This window comes from Sphaerodactylus townsendi, linkage group LG03, assembly GCF_021028975.2.
Source record: "Sphaerodactylus townsendi isolate TG3544 linkage group LG03, MPM_Stown_v2.3, whole genome shotgun sequence".
In the NCBI taxonomy this organism is placed as follows: Eukaryota; Metazoa; Chordata; class Lepidosauria; order Squamata; family Sphaerodactylidae; genus Sphaerodactylus; species Sphaerodactylus townsendi.
The window spans coordinates 546,652-564,295 of record NC_059427.1 but is presented as its reverse complement, the minus strand read 5'-3'; the positions used below and the strand labels follow the sequence as shown (position 1 = coordinate 564,295).

Genomic DNA, 17,644 nt, shown 5'->3' with positions numbered 1-17,644 from the left:
AGTGGTTTTTCATTTTTGGCCTGCAGGGGGCGCAGTTTTTAGGCTAGTGGCACCGAAATTTCAGCGTATCATCAGGAGACTGTCCTTATACTACCCCCCAAGTTTGGTGAGGTTTGGTTCAGGGAGTCCAAAGTTATGGGCTCCCAAAGGGGGTGCCCCTATCCCCCATTATTTCCAATAGGAGCTAATAGGAGATGGGGGCTACAGTTTTGAGGGTCCATAACTTTGGCCCCCCTGAACCAAACTGTACCAAACTTGGGGGGTATCATTAGGGCAGTCTCCTGATGAGACCCTGAAAGTTGTGAGACTGTGCCTTCAGAAATGTGCCCCCCCCCACAGCCTGCAACCCCCATTGACAGCAATGCAGAAAACTCAATGCAGAACAAAGATTCTTGGGCAAATTTCTAGGATGTTCCTGCAGGGGGTGCATTTTTGGATGTATCAGCACCAAAATTTCAGGGTATCATCTGGAGATGATGGGACCCCCCCCCCAAGTTTGGTGCAGTTTGGTTCAGGGGGGCCAAAGTTATGGACCCTCAAAGGGTAGCCCCCATCTCCTTAGCAAAGAATTTTGGTGCTGACATGTCTAAAAATGCACCCCCTGCAGGCACCAATGTCCTGGTGCAAAAAAAAAATTGGTCGTGGTGGAGTGGCCGCGGGGGGGGGGGGAGGGGGGGCTCATCCAACTCAGGTTTTGCCCAGGGCTCCAGTTTGCCCAGGGCTGCCTCGTTACGCCCCTGGCCCTTCCCCTTCAAGGAGGTTTCTCCCCGGCCACAGCCCCGCCTGGCCAGACGCCGCCCGGCTCGCGGCCCCGCCTCGTCCCCACCTGGCTCTCCTCCTCCTCCTCCCCCCGTGTGTGGGGCGTGCTGCTGGGCGGCCCCGCGTGGTTGCAGCTGCGTCTGGAAGCGCGACTCCTGCGAGGAACTTCCCGGCAGAGTCTTGGACGGGAGAAGAATTCCTTTCGTTGCTGCTGCTCAGCTGCTGAATGGCTGTTCGAGTTCTCTCACGCGCCGGAGACTCCAGGTGGGTTGCAGCGGGGAACCCCTTCAAGCAGGGCGGGGGAGGGAGCAGCTCGCCCAAGGGACCCCCTCTCCCCCCCCTCTGCAGTGCACTCTGATCTTGCCCGGGGATTAAGCCCTGGGGGAGGGGAGCAGCTCGTCTCCCCCCCCCCCGTTCACATCACACGTGTCGTCCCGCCCCCCCCCCTCTTCCCCACTTTTCCGGCGGACCCGCGAGAGCCAGAAGAGCCCTTGTGATCTCCTCCGGCCGGGGCTGCGCTTTGTTTTGCAGCCGGGAACTACATTTCCCAGGCGCCCTTGCGAGCCCCAGATCCCCGGGCCCCCCCTGGATGGGAGGGTGGGAAGGGGGGCTTTGTCGTCATCCTGCAGCCTCGGCAGCCCCTCCCCAGTGAGCAAAGCCCAGGTTGAGGCTTTTCTTGGCGGGGTTGGGATCACAGCCCCTCCCATTGCGGGGAGCTTCGCAGTGGGGAGGAAGCAGCGGAGATCCCGGTCAGGAGAGCCTGGTGGGGAGGGGGAGGGGGCTGCTTAGGGACTGCTCTCAAGGGCGGGAGGTTGGCTCCAGAGAAGGGATCTGGGCGGGGAGGGAATATATACCCCAGGAGGCAAAGTGAGGACCCAGTGGGATCTCTGGAGCATTCAGTGTCTTTGCAGACGAGCCGAGGCACATTCAAGAAGGAAGCAGTCTGCAAGCCCCAGCAGGCAGGGAGGGCAAAGCCCGAGAGAGAAGAGCTGGGTGGGGGGCGTGGGGAGACGAGGGTCTCCAAAGGAGGAAATGATGACTGGGGGGGGGGGCAAAAATCTCTCATGGAGGGCTGGAGGAGGAGGGGGTTGAAATGTCTGGCCAGGCAGAGCCCAAAGGAAGGGGGGGATCTGCGGTGAAGAGAAGAGCCCCCTCCCCAAGTTCAAGAGCCCCAGAATGAAGCCCTGCAGAGACGTCAACATAGAAGGGACCTATAGCTACTGGACTTCCCTTGCAGTGCTAGCTTTCTGTGTGCAAGGAAACCTTCATGGTTGGCATGCTGAGGGCTGGATCTCCCACAGCCCGAGTGTCCAGTCTGAGCTCTTAATTTGGCACCTATATGTTTGATAGTAAATCCAGGAGCTGATCCAGTGGAAAAACAGGGGAGGATCCGCAAGGCATCCTTGACTGGGCGCTGCGCTCTTGCCTCGTGGTGGGGCCTAGAAGCCATGGTGCCGATGGTGGCCCTGCAGCCTTCAGCTGTGAACGTCACCTGGGACGTGGGGATGAATTTGGGCCCCATCTCAGCACCATGAGGCAGAGGGGGCGGATCGGACTTTGGCCCAGTCCTCTTTGGGCCCAACTTCAGCTGAGGTGCAGCACTGGGGTCACCTGTCTGGTCCACTTCCTCCCTGTCGGAAGCCCAAACAGGGGGTGGGGTGGGGGGGGTGGAGTTGGGCATTCTGGGTAAGCAGAAGAGTCTGAGAACTGAAAGGAGAGGATATTTCCCCAACCCTCCAGCAGTGGGTGCCAGCGGGCACCTCCCCATCCAATCCCCCTCCCCAATACAGGACATTATGAGCTTTTCAGGCTGCTAGCTTAATAATTGCACCCCTGACAGCAGGCACCCCCTACATTTCCCCAGATTTTCCTTTTAAATCTACCCCCTTCCTGCCAATGCTTGTTTTCTTTCTTTCTTTTATTCTCTCAATGCCTAATAAAGGTTGTATTATTATTATTATTATTATTATTATTATTATTGGCTACTTATTTATTATTAAATCCACCCCGCCGGCATGGATTTTAAAGGAGAATCTGAGGTCCCCAGTTAAGCAGTGAAATTGATGCTGTTTCAGGGTGGGGAGAATCCATCCCAAAATAGCATCTCTTTCAATGTTATTTCTGAGGACCCCAGATCTCTCCTTTAAATGAATTAAAGGAGAATCTAAGGCTCCTGGTTTAAACATCATTGAAAATGGTGCTGTTTGGGGGTGGATTCCAGCATCACTTGTTTAAACTAGGGGGCCCAGATTCCCCTTTTAAATCCACCTGAAAGGGAGAATCTGGGACCACCTGTTTAAATAACATTGAAAGTGATGCTGTTTCCCCCAATTGGGGGGACTGGATACAACACCATAAAATGTTCTCCTAGCAGTAATAAAACATGTTGAAAGCATTTTGAAAATGTTTTCCAAACATTATTGACTGACATTTCTGTGTTCAGATTTGGGGATTGGGGCATGATATAATGTGATGGTGACTTTGAGCTGACATGGTAGGAAAAAATCATTGTTTAGTCACGGTGGGGAGGGTGGCGCCTTGGGGGGGGCATCAAACTCAGGTTTGGGGCTCCAGTTTGCCTAAGATGCGCCACTGCGCTTGGAGTTCTCTTGCCTTTTGTTCCCGCTTGCATTGTTTTCTGCCTGGTGGGTGGGGAACATTTCAATTTCCCCACCGAATGGAGTAAATGAAGATAAATAACTTAGCAGAAATGGGCACAAGGGAAGTGCACTCCTGGGAGGGTCGTCATGCCACCCCTGCCCCCCACCTCCCCAGCTCCCCTGGCGGAGGCCAGATTTCCCCTCCCCCTGCGCTGGGGTTTGAGTGAGGGGAGCAGTTCTTTTTGCCAGGCAAGAGAGTCACAGGACCCCCCCCCCCCCAGAACACAACAGGAGAAACGGGAGGGCTCAGTCACAGGAGGCCTGGGTTCGGGTCCCACTCAGGATTTTGGTTGGTGCTCCCCCTCCTCTGCCATCTCCCAGACGCAGGGTTGCCAATATCCAGGAAAGGCCTGGAAATCCCCTGGGTCTGTTGCCCCCCTCCCAGCCTCCATTCATCCCAGCAATCCAATTGTGCCTCGATCCGATCACAAACCACACTCCTGATGCAATCCCACTCTGTGCCAGCACAAGATTTACACTTGACCTTCGCTGACAGGAGACACCTATGTCTGTGGGTGGACACATCTCCTGACCCACTTGGTAGCCACCCAAAGCCCCTGGAACAGCCTGACCCAAAGAAACATCTTGAAAGAGGCCAGAGACAGTTAAATGTCCCAAAGGACCAAACAGGCACATTTCAAAAAGCTTGGTAGGTAGTTCCGCAAAATGTCAACAAACGACACTTTTGTTGTTAACCACCATGTGTCCTAATTCTCTTTTGTCTACCTTCTGACACGTTGATTTCTGCCTCCTCCCCCCCCCAGCCCCACCCCCATAGGAAGAGGCCCGTCTTCATACCCAAGCGAGTGAAGGAATCCTTCCACAGTCAGAGGCGTCCCAGTAGAAGAAGAGGAAGATGGAAGAGCAGGACCCAGGAGGACCTGGGCTTGGAGAGAGAGCACGGAAGGACTCCAATCTCATCCATGCTGGGAGAGGTGCTGCATCCTGGGAGAGAGCCGTGCCAGAGATTTGGGGTCAGGAGCCCCTGGACTCAGAAGTACTTTGCCGACGCTTCCGGCAGTTCTGCTACGGTGACACCGACGGGCCCCGAGAGGTTTGCACCCAGCTCCATGGACACAACCACTGGCTGAAGCCCAGAGAGAAACTCCAAGAGATCCTGGACGGAGTGATCTTGGGCGGTTCCTGCCCCTCCACCACCAATGCAAGGCTGGGTCAGAGGATGTGGGCAGGAGAGCAGCTCCCCAGCGGTGGCCCTGGCGAGGTTTCCTCCCTGAGTCAGGCGAGGAAGAGCAGAGCAGAGGTGGGTGGGGGCTTCTGCTCTTCCAGGTATGTCCACTTCAAGCTACAATATTTGACCTTCTCCTAAGGCTTTCCTTGCCTGATATTTCTCCAAGTTTTAATCCTCTGGACGGCAGATTTAAGGAGGTGCGTCAGCAGCCCCTTCTCCTGAGGAGGCCTGCATTCCTCCTCAGATAGTTCTCCAGTGTTGAAAGAAAACCCTAAAAGGTCTACTTAAAGAAAGATGCAGAGTCTGGGAACGGGGCAGGATCCGTTCCTGGGTGTGGTGGTTGAGAGCGGTGCACTCTGTACTCTGGAGAGAGAGCAAGGTTTAATTCTGCCCTCCTCCACAGGAAGCGGTGGACTCCAGTCTGGGGAACCAGGTTTGTTTGCCTGTTCCTACACATGAAGCCTGATGGGTGAAATGGTCCCTCCCAATTCTCTGAGCCCCACCCGCCTCCCAAGGTGTCCGTCAAGGGAGAAGAAAGGAAGGAGTTTGTCAGGCGCTTTGACACTGGTGAAGTTCGAGAAAAGTGGTGTAAAAATCAAAACTCTTCTCCTTCTACTCCTCCTCTTACTTGTTGCTTCTGTTTCAGAGGTTGGGTCTTTCCGTGAAGGTGGAAGCTAAGTTGGAAAGAGCTCATGGAGGAGGCAGGGCCAAACCCAGAATGTGCCCCAGATGCCCTCTCACCTGGTAAGGACTCTCTGCGCCTGGGTGGGGTTGGGGCACCTGGTTAACTTCATCCACTTTATGGTGCTGAAGGTTCAAGAGTTGGGATGCCCATGAAAGTGGGCAAATGTGTGTTGTTCTCCTGCTTATTGGGCCATCTGGCTGGGCACTGTGGGAAGCAGAGCCCTGGATGGGGGGTGCCAGACTGGGGGGTGGGGTGGGCAGAATGAGGTGGGGGTGGGGTGCCACATTGATGTTGCCTGTGGCCAAAGACCCAGATGTGACATCAGCAGATGCTGTGGACACTCCTTGAGATGACCCTCCGGTTCTGCATGCACTGAATTCAAGTCTGGCTATTTTTTCACCTGGTGTGATAGTGACATGTAAGGCTGGACACACTCAAACGAAGTCGACTTTATAAAAAGGAACGAACTTTATTGACTTGTGCCGCTCTAATCACAGGGTGCTGGAACGGAGGGTTCTTGCCCTCAGATCCCAGGCCGATCGTGGTGGTGGGGCGGGGATTGAGGTGAAACTACGAGGGGATTACAGGAAGTGAAACTGACCCTGACAGAAACGTGCTGGATGATTTCATTTCTGCCTCCCTGTTTTTCTTCCACCAGCCTGGATTCAAGGGCCCCGCCCATGCGCAGCGGCATCTGTAGCCCCCCAAGGCGCACGGGTACCTCTGGAAAGGCTGAGTCTCCGTGCTGAGTGTAGAGGGGGAAAGGTCTCACAGCCCTGGGAAGCATAATTCACACAAGGAAACAGAACAGGAAGTGGAGGCTAATACTCTTTCCCTCCCTCGCAGGCAGCGAAGAAGCAGCGTCGATCTGTTCTGTTTGTGGAGGTGTAGCTAGGCTGCATCCAGTCCAGAGTAGGGGAGATGAGCAAAAAAGGGCAGCGGGAGTCCCCCTCCTTTCTCAGAGTGGACTTTTCTTTCTCCCGCAGTTGGTGCTGAGGGGCTCAGGCAAGAGGCTCTGAGCGCCACTCCTGTTACACCCTTAACCCTCCCGAAATGTCCCATTCCTGCTCTCCATCTCTGCCTGGCATGACCTCTGAAGGCTGAATCTGCCTTTTCTTGTTTCTGCGGTTTCGCTTCAGGAGGAGTAGCGTGTCTTTCTCAGAAGGCAGAGTGGGGCGTTGCTGGATCCAGACCAGAAACTCTTCTGAGGGCGTCATGCTGGGGAGCTTCTGAGGATGCGTGGCCTCTCTGGAGTAAGGGCTTCTCTTTCACGGGGCCAGAATGGCGGCATTTCTACCTTGAATCAATCAAGACCTTGAGCAGTAAGGCATCAGCGTTGGGTATTCCACTATGCTGGTCTTTGGACCTGAAATTAGAATGTAGTCTGGTCCCTGGAACGATGCGTGTTTATTGGCGGGCGCTTAAGTTCTGGGTTGCCGCGCTTTCTGTTATTTTTCCCCGCTGGTGCATTTCTAAGAGAATCAGTGGTGGCGAACCTATGGCACTCCAGATGTTCATGAACTACAATTCCCATCAGCCCCTGCCAGCATGGCCAATTGAGGGGCTGATGATTATCCATAATCAGAGGTATAATTACCAACAAATCCTCATTTCCCCAGAAAATGAAAAGAAAGTAGGCAATTTGTTTGGTGACCCCCCAAGGCTGGTGCGAGATGGCCGCCTGCCTTTGTCTCCCAGGGCCAGCGGCGGGGCAGCCTAGATATCTACATATTTAAGCGTATAGAGAAAGATCAAGAGCGGAAAGGTCCAATAACAAGGTTTCCTTGCTTTGAGTTAGGCAGAGCAGGCAACACACCCAGCAGAAATGCCTCCCCACCCCATCAATCCTGGGCGCACTTGGTACAGTGGATTGGAAATGCCAGGAAGGAACTTGAGCCCCATTTTGCAGCACCCGTTTTGCTCCCTGGTGCGTCGACTTGGCAGGGCTGACAGCATGAACAAGACTTCGGCCTGTGTAGGTGGAGGCCATCTCTCCATCTCCTGGACACAGCGTGTCGAACTTCTCTGTGGGCTGGTGGCGAGGAGGCTTTCCGCGGCGGGAATGGCACAGGGTGTTATGTGGTTTCCGTCATTCTGTTAGCATTTTCTCCTGGCGTTTACCATGCCATCTGTGGCTGGCATCTTCAGAGGTGTATAACACAGAAGAGGCTGTTATAAAGTGTGTCCAGACTTCTCCTTGCCTGACGAGCTTTCTCTGTGATACACCTCTGAGGTACCAACACAGATGCAACGATCAAAGTGGGCCTCTACCAGACCACGGCCACAACCCGAGGAAGCCTGCAACCAGTTGAATCGACCATGAAAGCCCGACAAGACTCTGCATTGTTCGGCCTGAAGGCCAATGCAGGACTGAGAGGCCCTCAGGAAGGGGCCACATCCTAATGGCTCAGTTGCCAAACATTTGGACACACTTGCCCGCGTGGTATAATATGTGAGAGCGATGGACTCTGGTCTGCAGGAATGGGTTTGATTCCCCCCCCCTCCTCCTCGTGACTCTGATCTGGTGGATTTGTTTCCCCGCTCCCACATATAGAGCTTGCTGGGTGACCTTGAACCAGCCACAGTTCTCTCAGAACTCTCTCAACCCCACCTTCCTCACAAAGAAGGTGACTGAAAAGCTGTTTTGATACTCCTTAAAGGGAGAGAAAAAGCAGGATACAGAAACCAAATAGGTCAGCTCTACGTCCAGCGGAAGGGCTCGAAACTGCAAGGATTGTCATGCCCTTATATAAAGCAGTGGTGCGACTGCACTTGGAGTCCTGTGTTCACTTCTGGTCGCCACATCTCAAAAAGGACATCGAAGATAGAAAAAGTGCAGAGAAGGGCAACGAGGATGATTGAGGGACTGGAGCACCTTCCTTATGAGGAGAGGCTGCAGCGTTTGGGACTCTTTAGTTTGGAGAGGAGACGTCTGAGGGGGGACATGATTGAAGTCTATAAAATTATGCATGGAATAGAAAATGTTGACAGAGAAATTTTCTCTCTTTCTCACAATACTAGAACCAGGGGGCATACATTGAAAATGCTGGGGGGAAGAATTAGGACTAATAAAAGGAAACCCTTCTTCACACAACGTGTGATTGGTGTTTGAAATATGCTGCCCCAGGAGGTGGTGATGGCCGCTAATCTGGATAGCTTTAAAAGGGGCTTGGACAGATTTATGGAGGAGAAGTCGATCTATGGCTACCAATCTTGATCCTCCTTGATCTGAGGATTGCAAATGCCTTAGCAGACCAGGTGCTCCAGGGACAGCAGCTGCAGGAGGCATTGCTTTCACCTCCACCATGGCGGTGAACTCCCAAAGGCACCTGGTGGGCCACTGTGAGGAGCAGAGGGCTGGACTAGATGGACTCTGGTCTGATCCAGCAGGCTCTTTCTTATGGTCTTAAGGCCCTTGCTTTCACCTCCTGCAGGTGAGCTCCCAAAGGCACCTGGTGGGCCACTGCGAGTAGCAGAGTGCTGGACTAGATCCAGCAGGCTCTTTCTGATGTTCCTACAATGAACATCTCTGTATAGTTGCAGGACAGGAGATCGTGGTAACTTCTTATGGAGAGCTAGTGTGGTATAGTGGCTAAGTGCAGTCCAATCTGGAGAGAGGGGCTTAAGTCCCTGCTCCTCCACATGAAGCCTGCTGGGTGACCTTGGGCTAGTCACAGTTCTCTCAGAAGTCTCTCAGTTCCACCTCCCTGTTGTGAGGGGGGGGGAGGAATGTAATTTATAAGCCACTTTCAGGCCCTTTAGGGTAGGAGAAGAGTGGTAAATAAAAGCTTTCTCTTCTTCTCTTTAATCATAAGTCGCAGAGACTCAAAATGTGAACCGTAGGGGAATGCTGGTTTCCCATTTCCTCCCCTTAAAGTGCAAAGGATAGAATATAAAACCTGCTAAGGATAAGGTGGAACTGGAGCTCAGTTGCTGGGGGTGGGGGTGGGGGGGGCAGGGGGGGAAAGAATGTAAAGAAAATGGTCACCTGCTAATGAGCAATGCCTGACAGGGGGCTTGGATTCTTGCCCATGTGCTGACTGGACCTCTTTCTTTCTTCCAGACGCACCTATAGAGGAGATGGTTGCAGGAAACGAGGGGCTCTCTGTGGGAAAAGACCAGGATGATGTTTCTGAAGGAAAGGTTGGGGACAGAGACCGACCACTGAGGCAGGAAGGTAGCCATGCAGACCAGACGGCAGACAAGTCCGTTCCGTCCCAAGGAGGATGCTTCTGTGAAAGTCCAGTCCAAGAAGAAAGATCAACCGAAAGAAGGAGGAACGAATGTCTTTGTTCTAACCAGAGACTCTGCTCCAGGGAAAACAGAAGTGAAAATCTGGCCTTCGGGAAGACCTTCAGTAAGAACATCACTTTTATTTCTGAGAGGCAAATTCACTTAGAAGAAAAATTATACAACTTCCTGAAGTGCAGAAAGATCTTCAAGCAGAAATCAGCCATTTCATCACATCAGACTCAATCAGGTGAGGGTGTGTATAAATCATTAGATTGCAAACCAAACTTTTCTGATGCTGAAGTCTTGAATGCCCTGCTAAAGTGTATAATAATACAGTGAAACACTCATGTGTGTGGACGGAACTTCTAGGGAAGACCATACTTCCTTGTGTGGATTCTCACAGGATTTCAATTTTTATTCCAGCAGGGGGTGAGCGGTGGAATGAAGGTGATGAGACAGTGCTAAATAAAGTCCAGAACGAAGATTTGGAAGGAATCGCCAGGAATCGAGGTGGACTTAATAAGCAGAAAGGAAGTCCCATGATGGATAATAGGGAAAAACCTATTTCATGCCAAGGGCAGGATTTCAGTGAACTAATCCAAACAGCAGAGGAAGCACATAAGTGCTTGGAATGTGGGATGACCTTCTCAGATCAAAGCCAATATGAGCTCCATCTGCAAATGCACAGTGGAAAGAAGACCCATCAATGCTTGGAGTTTGGAAAGAATTATGTTTGCAGAACAGAGCTACCTAGCCATCAAAGAACATATAAAGAAGAGCAACCTTACAGCTGCGCAGACTGTGGCAAAAGCTTCTCAGGACAATCAGATCTTTCTCAAAACCATTGTGGGACTCATTCAGGAGAGAATCCATTTATCGGCATAGAGAGTGGAAAGGCCTTCTCTGGTATAAGAAAGAGTAATGTACATTTTCCAAAGCATAGTATAATAAGGACACATAAATGTTTTTCGTGTGGAAAGTTCTTCAGCTGCAAATCAAAGCTCCTGGTGCACCAAAGAACTCACACAAAGGAAAGGCCTTTTGAATGCTCAGAGTGTGGAAAGAGATTCAGTCACAGTAGCGCTTGTCAAAATCATCAAAGGACTCACACAAAGGAAAGGCCTTTTGAATGCTCAAAGTGTGGAAAGAGATTCAGTGACAGAAGCACTCTTCATCATCATCAGACAACTCACACAAAGGAGAGACCTTTTGAATGCTCAGAGTGTGGTAAGAGATTCAGTCTCAATAGCACTCTTCATGTGCATCAAAGAACTCACACAAAGGAAAGGCCTTTTGAATGTTCAGAGTGTGGAAAGACATTCAGTCACAATAGCACTCTTCATGTGCATCAAAGAACTCACACAAAGGAGAGACCTTTTGAATGCTCTGACTGTGGAAAGAGGTTCAGTGAGAGTAGCAGTCTTCAACAGCATCAAAGAACTCACGCAAAGGAGAGACCTTTTGAATGCTCAGAGTGTGGAAAGAGATTCAGTCACAATAGCACTCTTCATGTGCATCAAAGAACTCACACAAAGGAAAGGCCTTTTGAATGCTCAGAGTGTGGAAAGAGATTCAGTCACAGTGGCAGTCTTCAAGCGCATCAAAGAACTCACACAAAGGAGAGACCTTTTGAATGCTCAGAGTGTGGAAAGAGATTCAATCGGAATGACACTCTCCAACAGCATCAAAGAACTCACACAAAGGAAAGACCTTTTGAATGCTCAGAGTGTGGTAAGAGATTCAGTCACAATAGCACTCTTCATGTGCATCAAAGAACTCACACAAAGGAGAGACCTTATGAATGCTCAGATTGTGGAAAGAGGTTCAGTGAGAGTAGCAGTCTTCAACAGCATCAAATAACTCACACAAAGGAGAGACCTTTTGAATGCTCAGAGTGCGGAAAGAGATTCAGTCACAGTGGCAGTCTTCATGTGCATCAAAGAACTCACACAAAGGAAAGGCCTTTTGAATGCTCAGACTGTGGAAAGAGATTCAGTGACAGAAGCACTCTTCAACATCATCAGAGAACTCACACAAAGGAGAGACCTTTTGAATGCTCAGAATGTGGAAAGAGATTCAGCCGGAGTGGCAGTCTTCAACAGCATCAAAGAACTCACACAAAGGAGAGACCTTTTGAATGCTCAGAATGTGGAAAGAGATTCAGCCGGAGTGGCAGTCTTCAACAGCATCAAAGAACTCACACAAAGGAGAGACCTTTTGAATGCTCAGAGTGTGGAAGGAGATTCAGCCGGAGTGGCAGTCTTCAACAGCATCAAAGAACTCACACAAAGGAGAGACCTTTTGAATGCTCAGAGTGTGGAAAGAGATTCAGTCACAATAGTGCTCTTCATGTGCATCAAAGAACTCACACAAAGGAGAGACCTTTTGAATGCTCAGAGTGTGGAAAGAGATTCAGTCAGAGTGGCAGTCTTCACGTGCATCAAAGAACTCACACAAAGGAGAGACCTTTTGAATGCTCAGAGTGTGGAAAGAGATTCAGTCACAATAGCACCCTTCATGTGCATCAAAGAACTCACACAAAGGAAAGGCCTTTTGAATGCTCAGACTGTGGAAAGAGATTCAGTCAGAGTAGCAATCTTCAACAGCATCAAAGAACTCACACAAAGGAGACACCTTTTGAATGCTCAGAGTGTGGAAAGAGGTTCAGTGGGAGAAGCACTCTTAAACAGCATCAGAGTACTCACACAGAGACCTTTTGAATGCTCAGAGTGTGGCACGAGGTTCAGTGGGAGAAGCACTCTTAAACAGCATCAGAGAACTCACACAAAGGAGAGACCTTTTGAATGGTCAGAGTGTGGAAAGAGGTTCAGTGGGAGAAGCACTCTTAAACAGCATCAGAGAACTCACACAAAGGAGAGACCTTTTGAATGCTCAGAGTGTGGAAAGAGGTTCAGTGGGAGAAGCACTTAAACAGCATCAGAGTAGCCCTACACAAAGGAGAGACCTTTTGAATGGTCAGAGTGTGGAAAGAGGTTCAGTGGGAGAAGCACTCTTAAACAGCATCAGAGAACTCACACAAAGGAGAGACCTTTTGAATGCTCAGAGTGTGGAAAGAGGTTCAGTGGGAGAAGCACTCTTAAACAGCATCAGAGAACTCACACAAAGGAGAGACCTTTTGAATGGTCAGAGTGTGGAAAGAGATTCATTCAGTGTAGCCATCTTCAAAAACATCAAGGAACTCACACAAAGTAAATTCTGTGTGAATGCTTTGAGTGGGGAAGTCATTCAACAACAGTGTCCATCTTCAGCGGCATTAAAAAACCCCTGCAGGGGGAAAAAATTTGGAATGCTCGTTGTGAGGCCCCTGGTTCACTCTTGGACAAGACATCTCAGTTTGATTCCCAGTCTTGTCTTAGGGGTTTTGAAAGCCGAAAGTGCAGTCTTTGGGATACATTTGACAGCACACATCTGGCTGTTATGTTCAGAACCCATTTCCATCACAGAGGCAGAACTTCACTAGTGCTTGGACATACCCCCTCAGCTCACAGGGGCATATCTACAGAAAAAGGTGCCCGGGGCAAACAGTGAAATTCTGCACCCTCCCAAACCTCATTTAACTCGCATTTTTTTTGTTTTCAGGAAGTGAATGTTGCCGGACAAGGCTTTACTCCAGCAAGGTTTCTGATTGACGACTGACTGGAGATTTGATGGGATGTGCTGAAACGTTGCTTTGGCCGCAGTTGCCAGCACAGCCCTACTGTATGACTGAAGATAAGCTGTAGCAATCATTTTGTGACCAACTCCTCCATCCTGCAGCCGACCTTTTGTGGCAGCCATTTTTTGTGCTGTGCCCACCATGCTGTGACAGAAGTCCAGATATGCTCACAGAAGAGGGGGGCCCTCGATGTACAGGCATCGTCCTGCTCTCTCTGGAGGAAGGACAGGATCCAAGTATGCTAAATAAATAACTAAGACTCACTATAATGTTGGAAATTACCTTTGCAGTGCAGAGATGCAGGTTGTAAATTATCGTATAACTATATTATTATTGCTATCTTTTATACCCAGCCCTTCATTCAAGGAACTTGGGGCGGTTCACACAGAGGGTTGTTTCTGACTGGCACCAAAGTCAACTTTGGGATAAGCAGGAGGGATTTCAACTTTGCCTTCCCTGCTCCCCATCCAGAAGACCAACTCACGTACCATTCAGCCGGAAGTGGGCAACCTTGTGATTCAGGAGAAACCCTGTGCTGACCTCAGAAGCTGAGTAGAAGGACAACAGGGAACGGCTACAGGGAAGTCTCCTGTCCTGGAGACCTTCCTGCTTCTGCTGTCCTTTTTCTTCCCCACGTTTTTGGTGGAGATGGAGGTTTGTGGTTGCTGCAGGCCAGATTAGTACATGAACAGCACTAGTGCATATAAACGGTATTAGTGTGTGCAAAAGAGCTCAAAGGTTCTTCTAGCATTACATGTGAATAGTAGCTACATTTTAATTTTGTGAGTAGAATAAAATGGTTCTAGTCAATTCCTTTTCTGCCTTTGTAATTCTGTTTCCTGCATTGCTCGTCTTACCACGTTTGACCATTTTTCTGCATCGTTCTAACTTTAGATCTCTCGTGCTGATTACCTTGTTTCGCGCCACGTCATCCGCTTTGAGTCTCAGTGAGAGACGTGGTTGCTAATGCAAACAAACACCCCAATTCCAAATGCATAATTTGATTTTGGTGGGGCGGACTTCTGGGTAATAAATACATAAAAGGTTAATATGTTTGGTTCTGTTTTTTTTATTAGGTTTGCTCCATATCCCCTCGTCCACCAAACAAACAGGATTGGAGGATGATTTAAGTGTCTGAAGACTCTTTCCATCCTTCCATTGCAGAAGTGTGGTGTGTTGGCTAGTAAATTGGAGTGGGGCTCCATGTGTGGTATAGAGCAGCACGAGCATTTCATGCCCTGGAGATGGCTGACAGCCCATCTGGAGCACCTTCCTTATGAGGAGAGGCTGCAGCGTTTGGGACTCTTTAGTTTGGAGAGGAGGCGTCTGAGGGGGGATAGGATTGAAGTCTATAAAATTATGCATAGGGTAGAAAATGTCAACAGAGAGAAATTTTTCTCTCTTTCTCACAATACTAGAACCAGGGGGCATTCATTGAAAATGCTGGGGGGAAGAATTAGGACTAATAAAAGGAAACACTTCTTCACGCAACATGTGATTGGTGTTTGGAATATGCTGCCACAGGAGGTGGTGATGGCCACTAACCTGGATAGCTTTAAAAGGGGCTTGGACAGATTTATGGAGGAGAAGTCAATCTATGGCTACCAATCTTGATCCTCCTTGATCTGAGGTTGCAAATGCCTTAACAGTCCAGGTGCTCGGGAGCAGCAGCAGCAGCAGAAGGGCACTGCTTTCACCTCCCACATGTGAGCTCCCAAAGGCACCTGGTGGGCCACTGCGAGTAGCAGAGAGCTGGACTAGATGGACTCTGGTCTGATCCAGCTGGCTTGTTCTTATGTTCTTTTTTTTTTATATATATAAATTTTTATTGTATAGAATAATTATGCATTTGTTACATTCAATCTCTCCATTTTATCTATACATTTTTTCATTTCCCCCCCTCCCCCCCTTTCTATTAATTATATTATGCAAGCAGTAGGAGATTCATTCTTCTTATTCTTTTGTTCCATATTTCTTTGTTAAATCCGGCTTCTTCCATCCATGTTTCATACACTGTCCATAGTTTCATTATATCTTCCATCTTTTCTTCCCATAGTTTATTTTTTGTCAGTTTTTCAAAAATCTCTAGTTGTATTTGTTCCCATATATATTCCAACCATTTTGACACTGTCCATTTTTTATCATCTTTCCAGCCCAACGCCAACACAGCGTGTGCTGCTCTTATCATTATTTTATACATTGGTTCCAAACTTCTATTCACTCTTTTATCATCTATTATCCCCACAATTAATAATTCATTATTTATGTCAATTTTTACTTTTACTAAATGTTCTACATATTTCATTATATTTTCCCAAAACTTTTTCACCCCAGCTTTAGCTATCTCTATCCACATATGAGTATAATATGCTCCTTTTTCTCCACAATGCCAGCATTTTGAGCTTAATCCTTTTATCATATAGGCTAGTTGTATTGGGGTTCGATACCATTTAAGTAAAATCTTTCTTTCTAATTCCACATATTTTTCTATCTTTACCTTCTTCATACTCTCCATGATTCTTTCTATTTTTTCAGCATCTAAGATATTTTCTTTCTCCCATTTTTGATTCAAAGTTCTCAGCATAAAATCTTTATCCTCTACCATATGCTTGTATACTGCTCCTATAATTTTTCCTTGTAATGTTCGTGGAGTTTCAACCATTGATTTATTATACAGTCATCTTTTATTCTAAATTTCCTTAATTTTTCCCATAGGCCTCTTATTGCCAGCCAATTCTCTCTCCCTCCCAGTTCTATTAAATTCTGTAATGGTATAATTTCTCCTTCCCTAACTAAATCTGATACTTTATGTATTCCTTTTTCTTTTAAATTCTTTATGATTTTCCAACCTTCTGTTCCAGTCACGCTTGCCACTAGGGCTCTGTCCAGAACGCCAGGCATCCATTTATTTCTCCATTTTTCCCATATATCCATATTCACTTTTCTTGGGCCTAGTATTCTATGTTTCTTGTTTTTATAATCATTAGTATGAATTCCATAATTGCCTTCTCCTTGATTAACTTCATTCTCAAACTTTAACCACTTTGAGTTATTATCTTCCTTAATATCTAATAGACTCTTTATCTGGAATGCCTCATAATATTCCTGGGTTTTCGGTATCCCCCATCCTAGGAGGTCATTTGGCATATACACTATTTTATTCATCACTCTAGCATTTTTCTTATTAAATATCCATGCTTTTATTTTCCTATCCCATTCATCAAATTGTTTTTTGTTAATTTCCATTGGTAATGTTCTGAATAAGTACGAGATTTTGGGTAACAAACACATCTTTACTGCTTTTATTTTCCCCGTTACAGATAGGTTTTTTACTTCCCATCTTTTCATCTGATTTTGTATTTTTTTCCATCTATTTTCATAGTTATATTTATACATCCAATCTTTCCTAGTAGAAATTATAATTCCTAAATATTTAATTTTCTTCTTTAATATCTCTTTATTAAACTGTTTCTTTTCTATGTTCATTCCTAGTATTTCTGTTTTTTCCATGTTTACTGTTAACCCTGAATATTTCTTAAAATCTTCCAAAATTATTTTTAATTCTTTCATTGTATCCTCAGGATTAGTTGTTATCAATAAAACATCATCTGCAAACATGTTTAATCTGATTTCTTCCTTATTTATTTTATATCCTTTTATTCTTCCATTATTTCTAATTCTATTAGCTAGGAACTCCATTGCCATTACGAATAGTGACAGAGACAGCGGGCAACCCTGTTTTACTCCTCTTCTAATATTTACTATTCCTGTTAATCCTTCGTTTACTCTTATCTTAGCCTTAGCATTCCTATATACTTCTTTTAATACTTCTATAAATCTTTCTCCAAATCCATAATTATGTAATGTTTGGAAAAGAAACTCATGACTTACTGTATCAAATGCTTTGTATACATCTAATTTTATCATAGCATATTTATGTTTCTTACCATGCTCTAGCACATTTAGTACATTTCTTATTGGGTGACATATGTCTCTGCCTTTTACAAATCCGTATTGATCTTGTTCTATTATTTTTGGAAGTATATTTCTAATTCTATTTGATAATATTTTTGCAAATATCTTATAATCTTGGTTTAATAAGCTTATTGGCCTATAAGATTCTACTAAAGTTGCATTTTTTCCTGGTTTCAGGATTGTCACTATCTCCGTCTCCCTCCAGGTATCTGGGGCCTTCTGGCCTGCTATAATCATATTAAACAAATGTTGAAGTTCTGGAACTAAAATTTCCGCCATTTCCTTATAGTATTCCGCTGTAAACCCATCTGTTCCGGGGGATTTATTGTTTTTTAATTCTTTAATAACCTTTAATATTTCCTCTTGTGTTATAGTGTCTTCTATAGCTTTCCTATCTTCTTGAGAAATTATCTTATCCGTTTTTTCCTCAAATTGTATATTTCTTTCATAATCAAATAATTTTTTAT

At 47.3% G+C, this 17,644-nt stretch overlaps 2 protein-coding genes across 2 annotated transcripts in view; one reads left to right on the top strand and one right to left on the bottom strand.

The window, feature by feature from the left end:
• Positions 1-17,644, bottom strand: part of LOC125428777 (zinc finger protein OZF-like) — a 798,123-nt gene that overhangs the window by 681,288 nt on the left and 99,191 nt on the right. The gene's annotated exons all lie outside the window — the stretch shown is intronic.
• On the top strand, positions 4,276-12,873 carry LOC125429462 (oocyte zinc finger protein XlCOF6-like). The gene is made up of 8 exons (XM_048490592.1): positions 4,276-4,706; positions 5,276-5,352; positions 6,433-6,546; positions 9,357-9,773; positions 9,950-10,646; positions 12,075-12,188; positions 12,268-12,435; positions 12,520-12,873. Exons 1-8 carry the CDS (start codon positions 4,276-4,278, stop codon positions 12,737-12,739), a joined length of 2,238 nt encoding a protein of 745 aa, XP_048346549.1. The 3' UTR covers positions 12,740-12,873.